The sequence below is a fragment of the Labeo rohita genome, chromosome 17 (genome assembly GCF_022985175.1).
Source record: "Labeo rohita strain BAU-BD-2019 chromosome 17, IGBB_LRoh.1.0, whole genome shotgun sequence".
Lineage (NCBI taxonomy): Eukaryota > Metazoa > Chordata > Actinopteri > Cypriniformes > Cyprinidae > Labeo > Labeo rohita.
The window spans coordinates 6,902,707-6,924,336 of NC_066885.1; the positions used below are offsets into that span (position 1 = coordinate 6,902,707).

At 32.9% G+C, this 21,630-nt stretch overlaps 1 protein-coding gene across 1 annotated transcript in view; it reads right to left on the reverse strand.

Annotated features, from left to right (window-relative positions):
- kiaa0586 (KIAA0586 ortholog) overlaps positions 1–21,630 on the reverse strand; it is a 161,136-nt gene that overhangs the window by 82,160 nt on the left and 57,346 nt on the right. The window contains 5 exon segments of the mRNA XM_051133094.1: positions 2,503–2,772; positions 3,090–3,162; positions 14,886–15,109; positions 18,834–18,944; positions 20,012–20,216. Coding sequence (XP_050989051.1) covers positions 2,503–2,772; positions 3,090–3,162; positions 14,886–15,109; positions 18,834–18,944; positions 20,012–20,216 — 883 coding nt within the window.

Here is a 21,630-nt window from a genome sequence, read left to right on the forward strand (position 1 = left end):
TGATCAGAATGTGTTTAAAAAGTAGAAAATGATAACTCTTCTAATGTAAAGTGAGGTATTGCCATATGGATTTCATTTGGTTTCATCTAAAACTCATGGCAACCCCAGAGTGTCTCCAACAAAAAACCTCTCAACCTTTTGTAACTGTGTGCTCTGTTGTCTGGATTGACTGCACCTTTACCGATTGCAGCAATTAAATGCCTCAACGGCCTCCACACACAGTAACCTTCAGATAACCACTGAATGTGTTGCTAGGTTAAGAATCGTCCACACAGACACTAGGCAACGAGGACGGCCATTAACAGGACCGGGCTTGTGCCAAACACAGATAAGACAGGCCTGCCTCTCGTCTTCTCGCTCTTTATTTTTAGCAAATTAGTGTCGGGGCAACATATGGGTGCTCAAAGCGGCTCATTTAGAGAAAATGCCACTGAGACACGGAGAAGTATTGAGCTACAGTGTTTACATCCAGATGGGCCATTTTGGGAGTGTTGTGAGCTTGTCAGGTCACGGTGATAAGTAAACAACACATACAGGAATAAACACTGCAAACAAACAGGTTAGCAGATCGTACAGTTCATTATCAGTTTCAATAGAACAGACAGATGAATTGGACCACAGCCAAATAGCCAATTATAAAGCTCGAGTGTCATATAATCATAATCTACTGCCTACATAAGCAGCATCCAAACCAAAATGAAAACTTGTACCGTAAGCCCGGCTTTTTAAACTTTTTAATGCCAAGAATCCCCAAACATGCTGATTTCAGAGAATCTTATATTTCTATTCCTATTTTTTTTTTATGGTATCAGTAAATTATCTGCCTATCTATCTATCTATCTATATTACACATACATTTGAGGTCAAAAGTTTACATCCCCCTTTCAGAATCTCCAAAATGTTAATTATTTTACCAAAATAAGAGGGATCATACAAAATGCAAAAAATTGTTTATTTTTGTACTGACCTGAGTAAAACATTTCACATAAATTATGTTTACACAAGAGAAAATAATAGCTGCATTTATAAAAAATGACCCCATTCAAAAGTTTACATCCCCTTGATTATTAATACTGTGTTCTTACCTGAATGATCCACAGCTGTGTTTTTTTGTTTAGTGATAGTCATTCATTGTTTGTCCAGAACAGTTAAACTGCCTGCTGTTCTTCAGAAAAACCCTTGTGGTCCCACAAATTCATTGGTTTTTCAGCATTTTTGTGTATTTGAACCCTTTCCAACAATGACTGTATGATTTTGAGATCCATCTTTTTACACTGAGGACAGTTGCATATGAGTCTTTCAGCTATTACAGAAGGTTCAAACGCTCACTGATGCTTCAGGAGGAATTAAGACACATTAAGAGCCAGGGGTGAAAACTTTTGAACAGAATGCAGATGTGCACATTTTTCTTATTTTGCCTAAATATCATATTTTTTCATTTAGTACTGCCTCTTCAGAAGCTACAAGATACTTACAGTACATGTTTCCCAGAAGACAAAATAAGTTAAATTTACCCTGAACAGATTCAAAACTTTTCACCCCCGGCTTTTAATGTATCGTTTTTCTATCTGGAGCATCAGTGAGCGTTTGAACCTTCTTTAATAGTTGCATATGAGTCCCTTAGTTGTCCTCAGTGTGAAAAGATGGATCTCAAAATCATACAGTCATTTTTGGAATGGATTTAAAATACACAAAAATGCTGAAACACCAAAGAATTTGTGGGACCTGAAGGATTTTTCTGAAGAAAAGCAGGCAGTTTAACTGTTCTGGACAAACAATGAATAACTATCACTAAACAAAAAAACACAGCTATGGATCATTCAGTTAACTACACAATATTATGAATCAAGTGTATGTAAACTTTTGAACGGGGTCATTTTTATAAATTCAACTATTATTTTCTCTCATGGACTATATGTAAGCTTCTCTTATGTGAAATATCTTGTTCAGGTCAGTTCTAACATGCATTTTGTATGATCCCTCTTATTTTGGTAAAATAATTAAAATTTTGCAGATTCTGCAAGGTGTATGTAAACTTTTAATCCAATTTATATCTAATCTATATCTAATCTATGCTATCGGAGAGATACATATAAAGCAAAAGAAAAGGTTAAATTTAATTTCCCAATAAATATTGCTCCTAAAATCTATATTTTATATATATTTTTTTGTCTCAAATGTTCCACAGACTCCTTAAATCCCCTCATTTTTAAAAATGCTTTGTCAAGTTAAAAGACATCTCGAGACCCTGCCATATTTTACCTCCATCCATGCTGTGGCGTCTACTGTCTTTAAAAGCAAAAACACAGTCTGTGTGAACAGCCCTCTTTGAATTTCACTGAAATGAGGTCAAATTCTTATTTTGCAGCCTACTATCTTGAACAGTAAGGAGTATGATGTCTAGGTAGGCAGCTAATTACGTTTTGGAACATCATCAGAGGAGCTTCCTTACTGTCCATTGTGTGGCACTGCATTAGTTAACACAGATATAATCCTTCTCACCGTCTCTCGCTTCCCTTCAGGTCTGCTTCTGACAGACAGAGCCGGTTGTTTGCCGTGCGCCAGTGTGTTTTCTGCATGCGCTCTAACTGAGCCTCTCAAAGAGGTTTTCTTGTCTGCCGCAGAGGTTTCACCTCCCCCTCTTCCTCTTCCTCCCCCTCTCGGACCAGCCGCACGTCCGCTCCTGCTCCCCTGGCCCTGCTGCACCACTTTAGCGACTGCAGCATCGCTCCTCTCCACAATCCTCTCAGAGCTGTCCCTCGCCAGCTCATCCTGCCAGGAGGAAGACACGACAAAGAGAAGGAGAAAGAGACAGAGGACCTTGTAGTCAGAAACACTTGTGCACTGTAATATAAACTTTAAAAATGCACAACATTTAGATGATGACTTTTCATGATTATTTAGAAAAGCAATAGCAGACCTCTGTTCATTGCCAAGCATTATCAAAGGCAAAAAGCACTAATGATTATTCAAATATTTTCTTTTTTAAAACAGTATTTCGGAGAACAAAGAACAGTGACAGATTGTGCCGAAACACCAGATTGTATTTGAAGGCTGAAAAAGAGACTAAATCTTTCAGTTCAACTCACCTGAATCTCCTTGCTGAGTGTATTGATCCAGGCATCAACTGTCTTCTTTATCCTCAGCTCTTCACGGACATCTCTACAGGACAAGACACATGACAGGCCGTCAACGTCTTCAAAGACATGACTGAAAAAACTATTCATCTATAAACTCGAGCAACAGAGCTGCTTTTCCTGACGGTAAACCTTGTTGTGTTGCTCCAGGCACGTTTCGTCACTCGAGTGCTTTATAAGGTAAAGGTTCAGGGTCAATTTTCAGCTGCTTTTAGAGATGAATTTACCTTGGGCTGTGCATTTCATTTAGTATTTGAAAGGGAGCGAACTGCTAAATAAAGCCAAGCTAAATTAAGAGAGTTTAAATGGATTGATGGTGTGCAGTGCATGAAATGGAGACTTACACTCAAGAAATGAATACTTTTGTTTAACAAGGATGCATTAATATGATCAAAAGTGGCAGTAAAAATATTTATGCTACAAAACATTTCAAATAAACGCTGTTCTTTTGAACTTTCTATTAATCAAAAAATTCTGAAAATGTTTCTTGAGTAGCAAATCAGCATATTAGAATGATTTCTGAAGGATCTTGTGACACTGAAGACTGGAGTAATGATGCTGAAAATTCAGCTTTGATCACAGAAATAAATTACATTTTAAAATATATTGAAATAGAAAACTGTTATTTTAAATTATTATAATATTTCACAATATTACTGTTTTTACTGTATTTTTTAATCAAATAAAAGCAGCCTTGGTGAACACAAGAGCCTTTTTTCAAAAACATTAAAAAATCTACCCGTAAATACTAGAGCTGCTCAATATCGATTATCATTGAAGGCACTGTGCTATTTTATTTTATACATTTTTTAAAAGATTTTTTATGATAGATCCAATACTGGATCTATTAGACCATACATTTTCCAATTTATGTACTGAATTCTTTTAAGGTAAGTTTCAAAGGTACTAAACATCTTTTATATCCAAACAATACATCTTATAGCCTACTTTTAATGACAAATTACATTTAAAATGTGTATTGTGTATTTAAAATATGGATTTTTATATGGACTTTACTTACTTAAAAATGTACAAAAAAATGTGTTATGTGTTTTTATATGGAAGCCCGTTTCTGCCACTGAATTAAAAGAAAAAAAATTAAAAGGTTATTGCGGCTCTAACCCGTCTTAAACCTCTGTCAGGTTTATATCTCATAATTCTGAATTTTTTCATGCAATTCCGACTTTCTCAAAATTGTGAGATATAAACTCGCAACTGCGAGAAATAAAGTTAGAATTACAAAACTCGCAAATGCAAGTTTGTATTTCACAATTTGGACTTTTTTCTTGCAATTATGAGTTTATATCTCACGAATCTGACTTTTTTCACACAATTGCGACTTTTTTTCTCAGAATTGTGAGATAAACTTGCAACTGCGAAAAATAAAGTTAGAACTGCAAGATAAAAATTCACAATTCTGACTGTTTTACTCGCAAATGTGAGTTTGTATCTCACACTTTGGACTTTTTTTGCGCAATTCCGACTTTGTTTCTCACAATTGTGAGATATAAACTTGCAGCTGCGAGAAATAACGTTAGAATTCGAGATAAAAACCCGCAAATGCAAGTTTGTATCTTACACTTTGAAATCTTTTCTTGCAATTACCAGTTTATATGACTTTTTTTTTTTTTTTTTTTCCACACAATTCGACTTTTTCTCAGAATTGCGAGATACAAACTCGCAAATTCGTGTTATAAAGTCAGAATTGCGAGATATAATCTCACAGATCTGAGGAAAAAAAATCAATTGCGAGATACAAACTCACAAATCTGAGAAAAAAAGTCAGATTTGCAATCCTGACTTTCTAATTCACAACTGCGAGTTTATATCTCACAATTCTGAGAAAAAAGGTCAGAATTGCGAGTTTGTATCATGCAATTCTGAGAAAAAAAAAAGTCAGAATTGTGAGACAAAAAGTCGCAATTACCTTTTTTACATTTTTTTTATTTAGTGGCAGAAACGGGCTTCTACAGTTTTAGTCTATTTATCCTATTGTAAATTAAAACTATAAGCTAAAAACTAGGCTACCGATATCTGCAAAACATTCTATAAAAGCTCTTCCTGGATTCAGTTCTCTCAAAATTTATCTCCAATCTTCAACCGTAAGATTAATTTCTACATCTTCTAAATGAACTGAATGGCTTAGAAACCAGATTTGTGTTGTAATGCATATTTTGGCATAAACAAGGCCAAAAATACACAGTTAGTTGGACTTCTGTGAGCATAGTTTTTCTTATTTTTCCATTCTGAATGCCTGAGATCTCCAATCCCAATGAGGGAAGACATCTGCAGGCAGAGCTAATCTAAATGTGGCATACTGCGTTTAAAGACGCAACAGTCTTCCAGCGTTTCTCCGCTGCACACATTATGCTAATGCCCTGCTGTCTATTGGCCTGTTAGCCCATCTCTGCATCACTTATTGCACTGTATAAATCATAGAGATGAGGAGACGAGTGACAATCCCAGCATGCTGTCCAACTGCTGCTTTGAACCGCCAACAGCCCATGTATCTAATGCTTGCTTCCTTTTTCCTCTTTTCATCTTTGAATTTCTGCTCAAAGGGTTTATAAGAGCTGAAAAAGGAAGTGCGTGCTTATGTGGGTTTGTGTTTAAGGGCACACTAGAGTTCATGCTACGCCGCTGCAAATCCACTGAAGGAATGTCATAAGAACCTGAAGGAAAAAACGCAAGGGTTTCTGAAAGTGACGCTTATATGGCCAAAACACGAGAGTCTGGGGATGTGCACCACTACATATTTTCTTAAAATGCAACACTTGTGGTGGGACGCTCAAAAATGTGACGTGATGCCAAAGACATTCATTTAAATGTGTCTGGCTATAGCAACACTGACTTAAGTGGGAAGAATTTAACTTTTCAGAAAGGATTTTGCTGAGCTGCTGAAGTGCAGAACACTGTCAGAATGTTAATGCACTAAAGCTAAAAATCCAAACATTCCTTTTTTTTTTTTTTTAAGTAATTACAAATATAATCTACTATAATAATAACTATTACTAAAAACTGGAAATAAAAATATTTTAAAAATACAATAAACACATAATAATTAAATAAATTAATACACAGTAATTAATGATTAGAAAAACAATAAAATTATTGCTATTATTATTAACATATTTTTATTAAAATAAATATAAAAATCTTTAAAAAAAAATAAAAAATAGAAAAGGATATTTTCAAAATAATACTCAAATTATTTAAAAAATATACAATTATCTATAATAATATCTATATATCTATATATAATATCTATATAATAATAATATAATTAAATAATACATTATTATTATCATTATCATCATCAACATTTAAAATGAAATTAATATAGATATAAAAAAAAACAATAATAATGACTGAAAACACACAATTATTGCTATTATCATATTTCTATAAAAACAAACATCAATATTAAAAATAGTGAACTAAAAAGTTAGAAATAAATATCTAATTAAATATAATGATAATTATAAATATTATTACTACTAACAATAAAAACAAACATGTTTTTAAATAACTCCAATAAAATATATATTAACAATTAAAAACACAAAATATTTAAACACTATAATAATAATAAAAATATTTTTAAAAATATATATACAATACACAATGCACACACACATATAACATTAAAACATATAACAATATTAAAAAAGAAAAATAATAAAAAATAATAAAATAATTGTACAAATTATAAATAAATATTAGAAAAATACTACTACTCCTACTAATTATTAATATTATTTATTAGTGGTAGCAGTAGTATTATAATAGAATAATAATAATAATAATAACAATAACAATAATAACTGATATTGTCGTCACATTAACTAAATGACTAGTCAGTTAATGGATAATCCATCCCCACCACTGATCAATGGCATTGCCTTTTTCACACTATCAAAACCTACGCTTTTTTATTCATCCAGTGTGATTAGTACAAGAGTTTGGATTGTGGCTTGATAGATATTGCACACGCAGTGTAACATAAAGGGAAGCATCCCAACGGAGCCAGAGTCTGGTAGAGATGCTGATGAGAGAAAGTGGCAGAGTGCCGCAGATTCTGAGCCTGGGCTGAGACCTACAACAGCTGGCCATGCACAAAAAAACAAAAACAAAAAACACACAAAGAGAATGAAACTCTACTGATCCTTACCCAACATCCAATGGACCCTGTCCACAAACACACACACAAAGAGTTAGCCATAGAAAAACAGAGGACACAAGGACTCACTGATCCACGGACACACACAGCTGCCCGCAAAATCTCACAAGCCGCTCTCGACACAAACAGGCATCTCAGATGAAGGCCCTGGCTGCCCATAAAAGCCCTGTCACAGCGCCGACGCATCCCGTGTGTCTGCCGAGCGTCTGCCGTGTGATGGATTCGCCTAATCAGATGATGCTTGAAGACACTTGTGATTTCAAATGGAGCACAATTGATTCGAGCGCCGAGAATGACCTTCAATTAACCTCTTTAGACTACCCGGCATTTTCCTCACCGTTCTTCAACCGAGCCCCTTTAAACTCCTTATTATCCAGTAAATTTGGGCTTCTCGGGAGGGGAAAAAGTGGAAAATGAGCCGTAAAGACTATTTAGCACCTCGCTTTATTCACATTCCCTCTGCAAAAACGGAGAAATTCATGAGATATCTGGTGAGAACGAAATGAGCTCATGTAAAAACTCTTGGAGGCTCCAGAAAGAGATAAAAGAAGACTCAATTACTGCTGATCGGCAAATTTCAAATTTGGAGTTATGAGTGAACCGTATAGAGTTGAAATAGGTTTATTTATAAGCTGGTTTGCATTAACTTGATGCTCCCAAAATATTACAAATAAAATATTTACCATATGAAATTCTAATATTTAAATAAATAAAAAACAATCCAGAAAAATTACAAAAAATTTAATGAACATTATATACAGTATATATAAATAAAAAATATATAAAATATATATATATAAAAAATAACATAATAAATTAAATAATAATGACTAAAAATAACAATTATTATTATTAACATTTAAAAAAAACATAACATTATTTAAAGAAATAAAACAAAACTATTATAATTAGAAAAAATGATAATTAAACATAACAATAATGATAATAATAATTATTATTATAATAAAAAGCTATTATTGTCATGATTATTATTATTATTATTAATAACAATAATAAAAGATTTTAAATAACTCTAAATAAACATATTTAAAACATATATAAAATTCATTAACAAATAGAAACACAATACAATATTTAAACACCATAATAATAATAATAATAATAATAATAATAATAATAATTAAATTTTTATGTATATCTTTAACATAGATATAAATAGTTTTAAAAACATTTTACAATAATTAATAAGAAAATGTTTTAAAATCTACATAAAAACATAATAAATTAAATAATAATGATTGACAATAACAATTATTATTATTAACATTTTTATTAAAACATAATAAAAAAAAATAATAAAAATGTATAAATAATAACAATAAATTGTTATTATTATATATAATAATAAATTATTATAGATTAAAATATATATATATATATATATATATATATATATATATATATTAAAAAAGCTATTATTAATATTATCACTATTATGATTAATAATAATAATAATAATAATAAAGATATTAAATAACTCCAAATCAACATATTATATATACATATATATACATATACATATACATATATATATATACACATATATATACATATATATACATATATGTATATATATATATACACACACACACACATTCTTTTTTATTATATATATATATATATATATATATATATACACATACATACAAACACACACACATACAATTACACAAAAATAAAAAACAAATATTATTGTTATTATTAACACATTTCTATTAAAACTATATTTTTTAGAAAAGTGTAAAATAATTAAAAATCTGAAAAAAAAAAGATCATTAAATTTAATAAAATTAATAATATCACAGGAAGAAATTACTTTTTCAATTACATTTTCAATTATAATGACATCACAATATTACAGTATTTACTGCATTTTTAAATAAAAAAAAATGCAGTCTTGATGAGCATATGTAGTAGTAATGTTTTTTTTCAAAAACATTTATAGATTTTATAGAAATGTTTGTGTGTGAAGTACGTTTCCACATTCTTAGTACAGATGACGTGTTTGCAACCCTGGTACTGTATTGCTAAAGTACAGTAAGATCAAAAGCAAGTAGAAACGATTTAAAGCAGAGAGATACTCGACACAACATCAGAAGTACAACCGTCTAGAAATCAGTGACTTTAGCAGACATCAAACCCAAACACTTGGTCCCTGATGAACGATAAAAGCACATAATCTCTGAGGTTAATAACGGATGTAATTCTCAGGGTAATTACCAGAATCATCAAGCGCTCTTTGAGGAGCAGTTGACACAACTACCAATTACATAACTCGATAATAAGACTGTCTTTTCATCCGAAAGTTATGATGTAAGCCGACGGGAAACTTGAACATAATACAGGTCGAACTCTGAGCCTCAGCTACTAACGGAAAAGAGCCATAACTATTATGAGCGGAGACGGCGGGAAACATCAAGAAAGTCGGTTCGAAGCAGCGAGAGGAGCGATAAATCTCACTACCGACTCCGAAAGCCAAAGTCTCCGCCATCTGTTGAATTATGCAACAGCCTTCATGAGGTTTTCAGTACATGGGATAATTACAATTACAAAGTCATTGAAACTCAAACTGAGAAAATATTGCCTTTACCCAAGTGTGAGGTGTAACTTTTTCGGAGGGGGGGCCGCGGCGCATAATGAAGGAGAATAAAAAAAGCTCCGAAAGTTTCACGTTCGCAAATGCCCTCATTAATATTTCACCGCGATGGATGGCGGGAATAAAATCGAACTTCAGACTCGTTTTGCAGTGTCACTTCCTCAAATGAATGAATCCATCAAGCCCCGCGCATAAAGCGCGACGTGAACCGCTCTCTCGCTGCGGCGCGGGTGGCGCGGGCTAAACCGGTGAACGGGGGAGAGCAGAACAGCATCTGGCACCTCAATCCGTGCGACCTTTCAGCAGAGGAAAAGATCAAAGCCATTAGAGCAGGGAGAGGCAGCCGCATCAATCAGCGCGTTTGTGTTTTCATGCACACGCGGGGCTGATTGCGGCTGCCATTTTGGAGACAATTAACATTGAGGCTGACATTTTGGTTGAGGAGTTTGGATACTGAGACGGGTTTGAGAAGTGTCGGAGGGGGACCGCAGAGCCAAGCGATGCTGTGGTGAAACTTTCAGTCTAAAACAAAAGCGCAATGACAACAAAACAAACAGTCGCAAAATCATTTCATGTAAATACTGAACAATCAGTCATATGTATTTAATATTTAAATTATTAAAATATTAATTAGATTTAGATATGGTACTGTAGATATATTGAATGATATTTGGTCATCATCATCTTTAATAAACATTCCCATTATTATTATTATTAGCAAATAAGACACCCTAAAAGGCTAAAGATAATTTATTATTATTATTATTATTATTATTATTACAAATCAAATTTGTTATTATTATTAGCAAATTAGACCTCCACAATTTTTATTATTGTTGTTGTTGTTATTTATTTATTATCAGCAATAGCAACAACAATAAATGTTATATACGTTACGTTATAAAACCAAAAGTGCTAAAATGTATTATTATTATACATTTTTAATTACTATTATTGTATTTTGAATTTTTACTAATTAAATGTGTTATTATTATTAGCAAATTAGACACTATTATATTATTATTATTATTGTTGTTGTTGTTATTGAATTTCATTTATTATTTATTTTTTTTACAAATCAAAATTGCTGTTGTTGTTGTTGTTGTTATTATTAGTAGTAAATTAAAATCCAAAAATTAAACAATAATAATTATTATTGCATTTCAGATTTTTTTTTTTTACAAATCAAATTGGTTATTATTATTATTATTATTATTATTATCATCATCATCATCATCATCAAATTAACATCCAAAAATGGCTGAAATTACACAATAATAAATTATTATTATTATTAGCAAATTAGACATCCAAAAATTGCAGACATTAAACAACAGTACATTCATTATTATTGTTATAATTATTATTTATTATTAGAAAATTAGATATCCAAAAATCGCTGAAATGAATCAATAATAAATTAAATATTATTATTAGCAAATTAAAATCCAAAAATTGCTGAAATTAAACAATTATAATTTATTATTATTATTATTATTAACAAATTAGAAATCCAAAAATTGATTAAATTAAACTACAATAAATTATTATTAATTTTATTATTATTATTATCATCATCAATAACAATACTCATTGCTGTTATTATTATTGTCATAAAATCACAACAACACTACTACTACTACTACTACTACTACTACTACTACTACTACTGCTACTACTACTAATAAATATGAATAAATGAATAACAATAAACATTGTAATCTATAAAAATCTGGGGTTTAAAAACTAATTTAAATTAGGAAATCAGGTTTTGTTCATGTCCGATTTAATGTTGCTGTCGTTAAAGAAATCAGAGTCACAAATTTAACATTCTACTACGTTTGTTACATTGAAAATGTAATTTGTTATGATCGAATTTGTACTAAATTAGAAAAAAAGGTGAAACAGAAGCATTTTCACTAGTAGTTCAGACTTCTGTAGCCCAGCGTGAATCAGTCGACTGCTAATTACAATACTGTAAAATATTTGGGCATCAAAAGCGGTTCCCTGTGATCTTTCCAGCACTGACGTTGCACTGAGCCCGAGGTAAGAGCGAGAACACTGCTGTTCTTTCTGCTCTCACAGCCTCCGCATCATATAACAGACAGCAGTCCTGGGGCGGCCTTCTCCATTTCAGTTTTTAAACTGCTGCTTTAGCACTCTGCCGCTGCCACGTCTCTATCTCTCTGTATCTCTGGAAATGTGCATGATGTGGGCAGCGACTATGGCTCGTGGTGTATCACAAGCCATTAGCTGCTCTGTGCCTGGGGGATCTGGGGTAATGTCACATTGAGAGCAGGCAGAATGCTAAGATTGAGTCTGACCTCCTGCTATAAAGCGTTACTCCTCTCCCAAAGACTCTACCCCAGTAAAAACATCCCTCTAACCGCTTCGCCTGGCTCTGAGCGTTATGCGTTTTAAAAGCTGCAAACAAAAGCAAACTCATAATTCACAGTGACATAATCTCCTGGTGAAGAGTCTGCACCGACGACACCATGCTGTGACCAGGGTTCACATCTGACTTGACTGACCTGAATATGAAAGCACTACACCTAAACTCATTCCAGAATCATGTTTTTTAGCTGTGAAACACAAAACAAGACATTTTTGAAGAGTCTTCATGTAACTCTTTCCATGCAATGACAAAAAGACTCCACAAATGTACAATATAAGTACTCCATATGACTCTTTATGTGTATTACATTCCAAGTTTGCAGAAGTCATAGATTTGTGTTCAAAACAGATCAAAACTCAAAATAGGCTATTTTTTTTTTTGTTTGATCGACATACACTGCTATTGTACTGCTATTGGAAAAAAATAACATGCTTTTAGCGATTTTTCCCTTCATTGGACAATAAATAAAATAAAATTATAACATTTATCAAGAGATATGTCAGCCAGAATTTGTCCAATTATCAGCCAATATTTAAGACATTATTGACAAATACTGACAATATAATAGGCAATAACTATTTAACTATTATTGTATTTATTTATTTATTTTTTGCTTATTATTATTAGCAATTAGACATCCACAAATTACCGAAATTAGACAATAATAATAATAATAATAATAATAATAATAATAATAATAATAATAATAATAATAATAATAATTTTCAGATTTTTTTTTTTACAAATCAAATGTATTATTATTATTATTATTATTATTATTATTATTACCAGGACCAGCAGCAAATCAGACATCCAAAAATGCCTGAATTTAAACAATAATTAATAATAATAATAACAATAATAATAATAATTATTATTATTATTATTTTTACTGCATCTCAGAATTTATTTATTTATTTATTTATTATTATTATTATTAGCAACAAATTATACATCCAAAAATGGCTAAAATTAAATAATAATAATAATAATAATAATAATACTGTTATTATTATTAATATTATTGTTATTATTACTTTATTATTATTGTATGTCAGTTTTTTACAAACCAAATGTATAATTATTATTATTATTATTATGAGTTTTTTTTATTATTTTTATTGTATTTCAGAACTGGTACAAATCAAATTTGTTATTATTATTGTTATGAGGAAATCAGACATCCAAAAATTGCTGAAATTTAACTTAAAATTATTATTATTATTGTCATCACCATCAGTAACAACATTCATTACTTCTATTATTATTATTGTTGTAAAATAATTATAATTATTATAATTTATTTAAATCAGAAAACCTCTTTTTTTTTTTTTTTTTTTTTATTTTTTTTTATATAATATAATATAATATAATATAACTATGCTCACTTTCCAAACAACAGAAAATATCACAAAATGTCAGACTTTGTGTGAAATTAGTTACATACATATCAAATAATTTGTTTTGTTTTGTTCGAATTCTTTGTTTTGTAATTAATATTACTAGTATTATTGTTATTGTTATTATAGGCTAATTTCACTAATTCTTTGTCTTATTCTCTACTAATCACAGTAATCTGGATTGTTATATTTATCAAAAAAAACAACAGCAATAATTATTTTTATTCGTATTATTATTAATGTTGTTGTTATTATTATCATATAGCAAATATATATATAAACTTTTTTTTTTTTTTTTTTTTTAGCTTTTCACTATAAACGGTTATTCTATTCCATTAATTGTATTATGACTAGGACTGATTGACGACAATTCACACGCTCCTCTCCATCACTCTAACGTCTAAAAACAAAGAAGAAAGATGGCTGATGGAGAGATGTATTTGCATTGTGAACCAATTGCCCAAAGAGTAATATAGTTCATAAAAGCTATAACTGTGATAATCTTTCTAGAATAGCGAGCAGCCAAATTTGATTAAAACCCCACGTGGCTGACAAACTTGCCTGCCTTTTTGTTAAAAGCATTAATATAATATTCTGTGTCAGGTTTAATGTGATGCCAGAGCTGTTAACCTCAGGTGGTACCATGCCCTGCTCTCAGAGGTGATGTTACGGGGTGAATATATTGAGATGGAGCGTCGCTTTGGCAGCATCTGGGTAGAGGCCTCCACTGACAGATGCCAATCACGGTGATGGTTCCGTTTGGCTTAGCCCTTTCCTGCCTGGAGTGTGCTCTGAGGCCAGCTGTCAATCAAAATCGCATACCGGTTCACCGCCTCAGCATGGCCAAACTTTCAGAAGCATGAAAACATGCAGAAGTTAACCAGCAGCGCTCTCAGAGGCACGGGGAAATTTGCTACAGCGCTACACTTCACAACTAGCAATTTCTCATGGTGGATTTTTCCCCCGATGTCAACACTGATGCTCATGAGAAATCATGAGAAAATAAAAGAATAAAAGACTACCCTTTGTAAAGAAAGCATTGTGGCGGTACCATGTTTCTGTGATCACTGTATTCCAAACGGTAAACAAAAATGTCCAATAACCATGGTATTAACATCAATACTGTTTAATGTTTTTGTACGAGGACATATCATACCTGTTTTTCGACAGCGCCTCTAACTGCGTGTGAAGCACCTCTCCATCTGTGGCTCTCAAAATGGCTTCCAGGTTTTCTTCCAGAACCTTCTTGCTTTGCCTGACCTGCCTCAGGACCAGTCCTGCATCCTCAAACATGGATGTGGGCGGCTGGATGCTCTTCAGAATGCTGGGTCTGTTCAAAGGAGCAGCCCTGACGGCGATCGCATCAACCGGCTCTGGGGGCTGCGAGAGAGGAGGAAAGATTGAAAGATATTGGATGCATTTAAATGACTGTGTATATTTTGAAGGGGGAAAAACAAACGGTCTTTGCGAGGGAGCCGCTCCAGAGAATAAATATGATAAATATGTTTAATGGAATGCTGCTATGAGCCATTAGGATGAGCGCTGTTGTTTTTTTTTTTCCGAAGGCGTTCGGGAAGCATTTTCAGGGCTTAACAATCAGGAGTTTTTTTTTTTGCTGACAGGCCAGTAGTTGAGATTTTTATTTGCTTTGCCAACATTTTCATCTGTTTCACAGCAAAACAGATTTAATTCTTATTTAATAGCTGACTAGTGATATATTATTAGCATAATACACAATAAATATTCTTATAACTATTAAATGATCATTTGTATTTATATGTTGTCATGTTTCACGGCAGCATTTATTTGACGTTATATACAGTAAAAGCTGAAATATTGTGAAATATTATTACAATTCAAAATAACTGTGTTTGATTTAAATATATTTTAATCAGTCGATTAAAAATTTTAATCTAATTAATTACATGATGTTTCGATTAATTAATCTAATAAATTTCAGTAAAAAAAAAAATTTTTTGCTTAAAAAATAAATAAATATCTTGAATTTTAATATATAACTGCATTTATGGAGATGTTGCCCTGCAACATATTTGTCAACTGTCAACTATATGAAATGTAAAATGATGTACAGGTCTGAGGGCGGGGTCAGCGGGTTAACTGCATTAAAATATTTTAATTGCATTATTTTTTCTAGGGCTGTCAAACGATTAATCGTGATTAATCGCATACAAAATAAAAGTTTGAGTTTGCCTAATATATGTGTGTGTACTACGTGTAATCATTATGTATATATAAATACACACAAATTAATGTATATATTCAAGAGAAATATGTTATTTATCTACAAAATATTTATATTTATATATAATATAAATTATATAAAAATTTAAATAAATTCATATAAATATTTATTAAATATATACAGAAATGTGTTTGCATTTATATATACATAATAATTACACACAGTACACAGACATATATTAGGCAAACTCAAACTTTTATTTTGTATGCGATTAAGTGCGATTAATCGTTTGACGGCCTAACTAATTAATTAAGTTAATGTGTTAAGCTGACAGTCCTAATATATATATTATATACATTAAGAATAGAAGTCAAAAGAGCAGTATTTATTTAAAAAAGAAATATTTTGCTACGCCTTTACTGTCACTGGGCATTAAACTAATGCATGCCTGCTGAATAAAAGTGTTAATTCCTTTAAAAAATTAAAAAGAGTAAGAGTTCAAGATCAAATACAGGTGACTGCTGTACCAGCCCCGTGTAAATCTCGCCCGTACTGCTGCATCTTTCCCTGTAGTATACGTGTCACGTTCCTTCTCGGCAAGCACGAAAGTGGGCAGCCGAGGGTCCTTGGCTGTCTCTCCCTCTCATCCTCTCCTGAATATAAATCTGTCGGAGAGCTCCATAAATCCATTACATGGGCCGGCAGATGCTGCTCTGGCAGGCTCGCCTTGACGAGGGACTCTCTAACCTCAACCCTGTGCTCCTGTCAAACATTCAGCCACATCGGAGGCGCTAGAATACTATTAATCAGGCGCTTCGATAGATTTTCTTACAGCAGTACTTTCTGTTCTTATGATATATTGAGTGTTATTAAGCAAAAGAGGGCATGGGGGCACATCCGCAAGATGTTTACAGGATCATCTGCCAATTCTAGGATAGAGTGAATTTGTTTGGGTAAAGCATGTAGTGTGGTAATTCATATAATTCTATCTATTCCATACAGATAGGCAGACAGAGATTTAAGCATGCAGAATGGTAATTCTATTGATCTATCTGCAAAAGCGTATATAATGGTTTTCTTTTTAAGTGATTTTTCACTATTATTTATGACAGGTTCTGTATTTTAAATAAAATATTTTGATATAAGCGACAATAAAAACAACTTTGTGCATTTAAACCACTTTTTTCCTGGTAAAAAATTTACTTGATTTTCAAGTCAACAAATTTGTGATAGCTTGACAAGCCAAACACGTCATCTTCTGAGTAACATAATTTATTTAAGGCAGGAAATCAACTTCACTCCGTGAAACAAGTATAATGATTATAACAAAGCATTTAGAATGTCTCCATCATGTATAATTACCCAAACATTGAACATAGTTCCCCCCTTACGCATGTTATCAAGTCTGTCAAAAACTGGCTTGCTGTCAGTTGGAATATTAGAACTATAAACATCGATATAACACACTCATAGGCATCAATCACTTCACTGAATATTTGCCAGCTAGAAATAAATAATCATTACCTTGTGATCAAATCCACATAATGTGAATATCACAAAATTGTTTGAATGTCTGTCAAAAAAAATCAACAGTGAATTTCTGTCAAAAAATAACTATAGGGTCATATGAGGGTCTGTTTTTTCCATTTTATTTTTTTAATTATTTAAAATATTTTTTTTTTTTTTTTACATTTTTTCATTTTAATTTTCCAGACTGTTTTAATGGTTAAATTACAAAAACGATTCATCAAAAACATGTCTAATTAATCAAAATCATGAAACGTACATAATTAAACAGCAATTTATTAAAAGTTAAACAAAATTATTTTTTTTAAAAATTAATTAAACTAATTCAGTTTTATTTTTACCAAATTTTATACTTTCCATTAATATTGTGGGTTCTATTTTAATGGTTTAATATTCAAAAGCATGTCTAATTAAAGGTTTTTATATAAAATGTATTATTATTTTACTTTTTTTTTTTCCAGAAATACTGTTATTTACAATTTTCAAGTAAATAAATTCTAGTAAATATTTTTTCTGTAAACATAAGAAATGATCATTTAATAATAATTCTATCAGTAGTACTACTATCATTAATAAATTAGTAATATATTTGTCACAATTTCTTCAAGTTAAACCAAACTTTTTTTGATGCGCTGCTGTGACGTTGGTGTTTATATATGATATGATGATATTTTTGTCTCAAATAAAACGTTAAAGTGCTCATGAAGTAACTCTATGCAGTTGTAGAGATTCGAGGTTACGCGGCAGAGGCTAAAAACACAGCAAACTTCGCACATGTGAACAATACACTATAATATTCACGAGAACCACAGTCCAGGGAGTACTAACATTTGACTACATCATCGCTTTCCGAGAAGGAGAAATTAATGACCTGAGCGGCTTCAACATGCTGTCTACATTAAATGGACACATAGACGGACGGACAGACAGACCAGCAGAAAGACAGAAAGACAGATAGATAGATAGATAGATAGATAGACAGACAGACAGACAGATAGATAGATAAAAATAGATACTAAGTATGTAGTGTGATCATTTCTATAGTTCAACATTTTGCACACATACGAACTGGAACCAAAAATCGGTGGATGAATTATTGACTCTGACAAAAAAAGAGAAACAATCCTAACAAAACGAATCCCGAAATTTGCTGCGGCTGCATTCGGGGTGGGTGTCGCACATTTATTCTGAAGCCCAGGTGTAAACGAGTGATAACACTGATTTATCGGAGCGGTCTCTGAATAACAGCGGGGCTGAAATTGCAGGATACAAAAGGTACAATTGTGTCATTCTGTTGTTGTGGATAGAAACCGCACAGAGGAGAAGGCTCGTAAACCTGAAACTGCAGAGGATGGGGTTGCTATGGGAACCTACCACGGAGATGGGGGTTGTGGAAGGAGGCGGGGCCGCGGCGGAGGGGGCGAGATGGCTGCTCCTGCTGTTCTGGGTCGACTTGGCATTCTGCACAGGAAACGCATCAGCAGTCTGGAAGGACAAGGACCGAGATGCAGAGCCTTAGTTGCAAACTACAAAATAAAGTCTGGACTTCACATAAACGCAAAGCATACTGGTCAGTAAGCAATTACATGTCCCAGAGGAAAAACTGTAGTACCTGTATATAACACTTTCGTATTTGTAAAATGGCCCAAAAATGATTGGATTTTGCAGGCAGGCAGAGTGTGCAATGTGAGTGACATTCCATTAAAACGGGCCAGACGGCAAGACTAGTGACTTGGCTGTCTCAGTTTGCGAGAGAGAGACAGAGACAGAGACAGAGAGAGAGACAGACAACTCTTCTGACAGCGGCCAAAGAGCATTCAAATCCTGCATCCTCAATTATATGCTAATGTGTCATTTGCTGTATGTTACATTATTCTGGGCTGATGGAATTTTTCAGCCGCAAAAGACGTGCCTGGAAACTCAATGGCTTATTGGGAGAGCGAGGGTGACAGTAATGGATGGAAACAGGCAGTGGCACATTTGGTAAGAACGAAGAGGCGCTGTAATTTATTAGTGTGGGAGGCAAAGGGAAGAAACAATTGGAAAAATTGGTGTCTGGTCAATGAGACACGAATGTCTCGGTTCCGTGTCTCGGCTTGATTTCATCAGTGGTCCTTCTCCAATTAGATTAACTCCATCCGGAGCTCAACACTTCGACTGTCATTGGGCCACTTTAAATGACCAGAAACCTGCTGATCAATGCCAGGATTTGGACAGGATGGGTATGATCATCTATATATATTGTGTATTTTGCTATACCATTTATACTAGTAGACAGTCTATATTTTTCACAGCCATCTGAGTCTTGACAAATAGATACATAGATAGATAGATAGATAGACACAAAGGCTGATTACAAAATGTATATGTGCAAAGCCATTTTTTAGCCATTGACCTGTTTGAGAATATCGACAAATTAGTAGAAGACAGCAACTCAAGTTTTAATTGGTTTGGCTAATGCCACTGCAGAGATCCATTCTAGTAACTAAACCCAAAGCAGGACTATCAGAGTGTGAAAGTGTGAAGTTAGCATTGATTTCTGAGGCTCTCACCTGCAGTAGACTCCTCATCTCATTTTTAAGCCGCCCCAGATCCTGCAGCATCTCATTGGCTCTTTGCACAGCCGAGCTGGAAGACGCCACATATGTATGTTCTGCCTGGTTCTCCTGTTCATTCAGTGGCTTCATGGAAGCTGGTTCTTCTGGTTGTGCACTTCCAGTTAGAGCAACAGATGCTTTAGGTGACGTATTGCTTTTTCTGAAATAATAAAGACAAGCGAAAGATCAGATTTTTTTATCATACATCCAGTACATTAAAACAAAGCCAAACCAGTATCATTTTTCAGCAAAGACTTTAAGCTTTATTTTTTAGATTTTCAAGGACTTCAATCAGAGATCTCACTTATGGATTGATGTTTTCTAGTGTTTAAGAAAAAAAATAAATAAATTAAAAAAACATGCTCGAAACCAATCCAAAGTCCCAAGCTGAATCAAAAGATTCGCAAACCCGCTCCAAAGTTCTGATCTAAAACAAAAGATTTGCAAAACTGCTCCGCAGTCCAGACTAAATCAAATGATTCGCTATCCTCATCTGAATAATGATTCACAAACCATCATTTCAGATCAGGACTCGGGAACGCGGATCAGGAATCATTCGATACGCGGAATGATTCAAGAACCCGCTCCAAAGCAGATGATTTGTGATGATCAGATGACTGGAGCGGTTCCAGCTTAAATGACTCACTCAGTTGACTGGGTTCATCTGTTACTCTTTTTGCATCTTCAGCCATGTTTACACGACACTGTCAGTACTACCAATGGTTTAGCTCGATAGTTTTATGACATTAACTGGATTTTTTTTTAATTGCGTAAAAAGATTAAACACTTATTTAATAGATACATTCTACAATCTATCAAAAATTCAAGCACTTTTCAAGTACCTCTTCAGGAATATTGCTGTTTTCAAGAGATTTTCAAGCCTTAAATTTCAAAAATTCAAATTCAAGTACTTCAAGCACTTCAAGCACCTTGTACGAACCCTATGTGTAAATAATTTGTCAAAACATTCTTACATATGTTGTCACTTAAAGGAGACCTATTATGCACCTTTTTACAATATTTATTATAAGCCTCAGGTGTCCCCAGAATGTGTCTGCAAAGTTTCTGCTCAAAAGATAATTTATGTAAAAAGGTAATTTATTACATCATTTTTAAAATGGCTATTTTGAGTGGAAGCAGAAACACGCTGTTTTCATGCATGTTTCACCCTTCACAGCTTCTACCTCAAGATACTCTGCCAAAAAGCATTTGTTTGCTTTTGATTATCATGTTTATTGCACTGAAATCTTGCGTTTTAAACCATATTCATTTAAACTTCTGATATATGGTTTGCCGAGCACACACATGGGGCGGTAGTAATATAATAAGATCCCCTGTCTATGCAACGGGGGGAGCAAAATCTGACGCGCAAGTTCTCTCACATGCTTGCAAAAAGGCTTACCAAAACAAAGTAACTGGGTTGTCCTTTTTCATGTTTTTTGGGTTGGTAGATGCACTGGCAATCCAATTATAGCACTTAAACATGGAAAAAGTCAGATTTGTCACCTTTAAAATCAATGCAACAATTCTTCCAAACCAAGTTTAATTTAGCTTGTTTCAGAAGTGGCCTATGT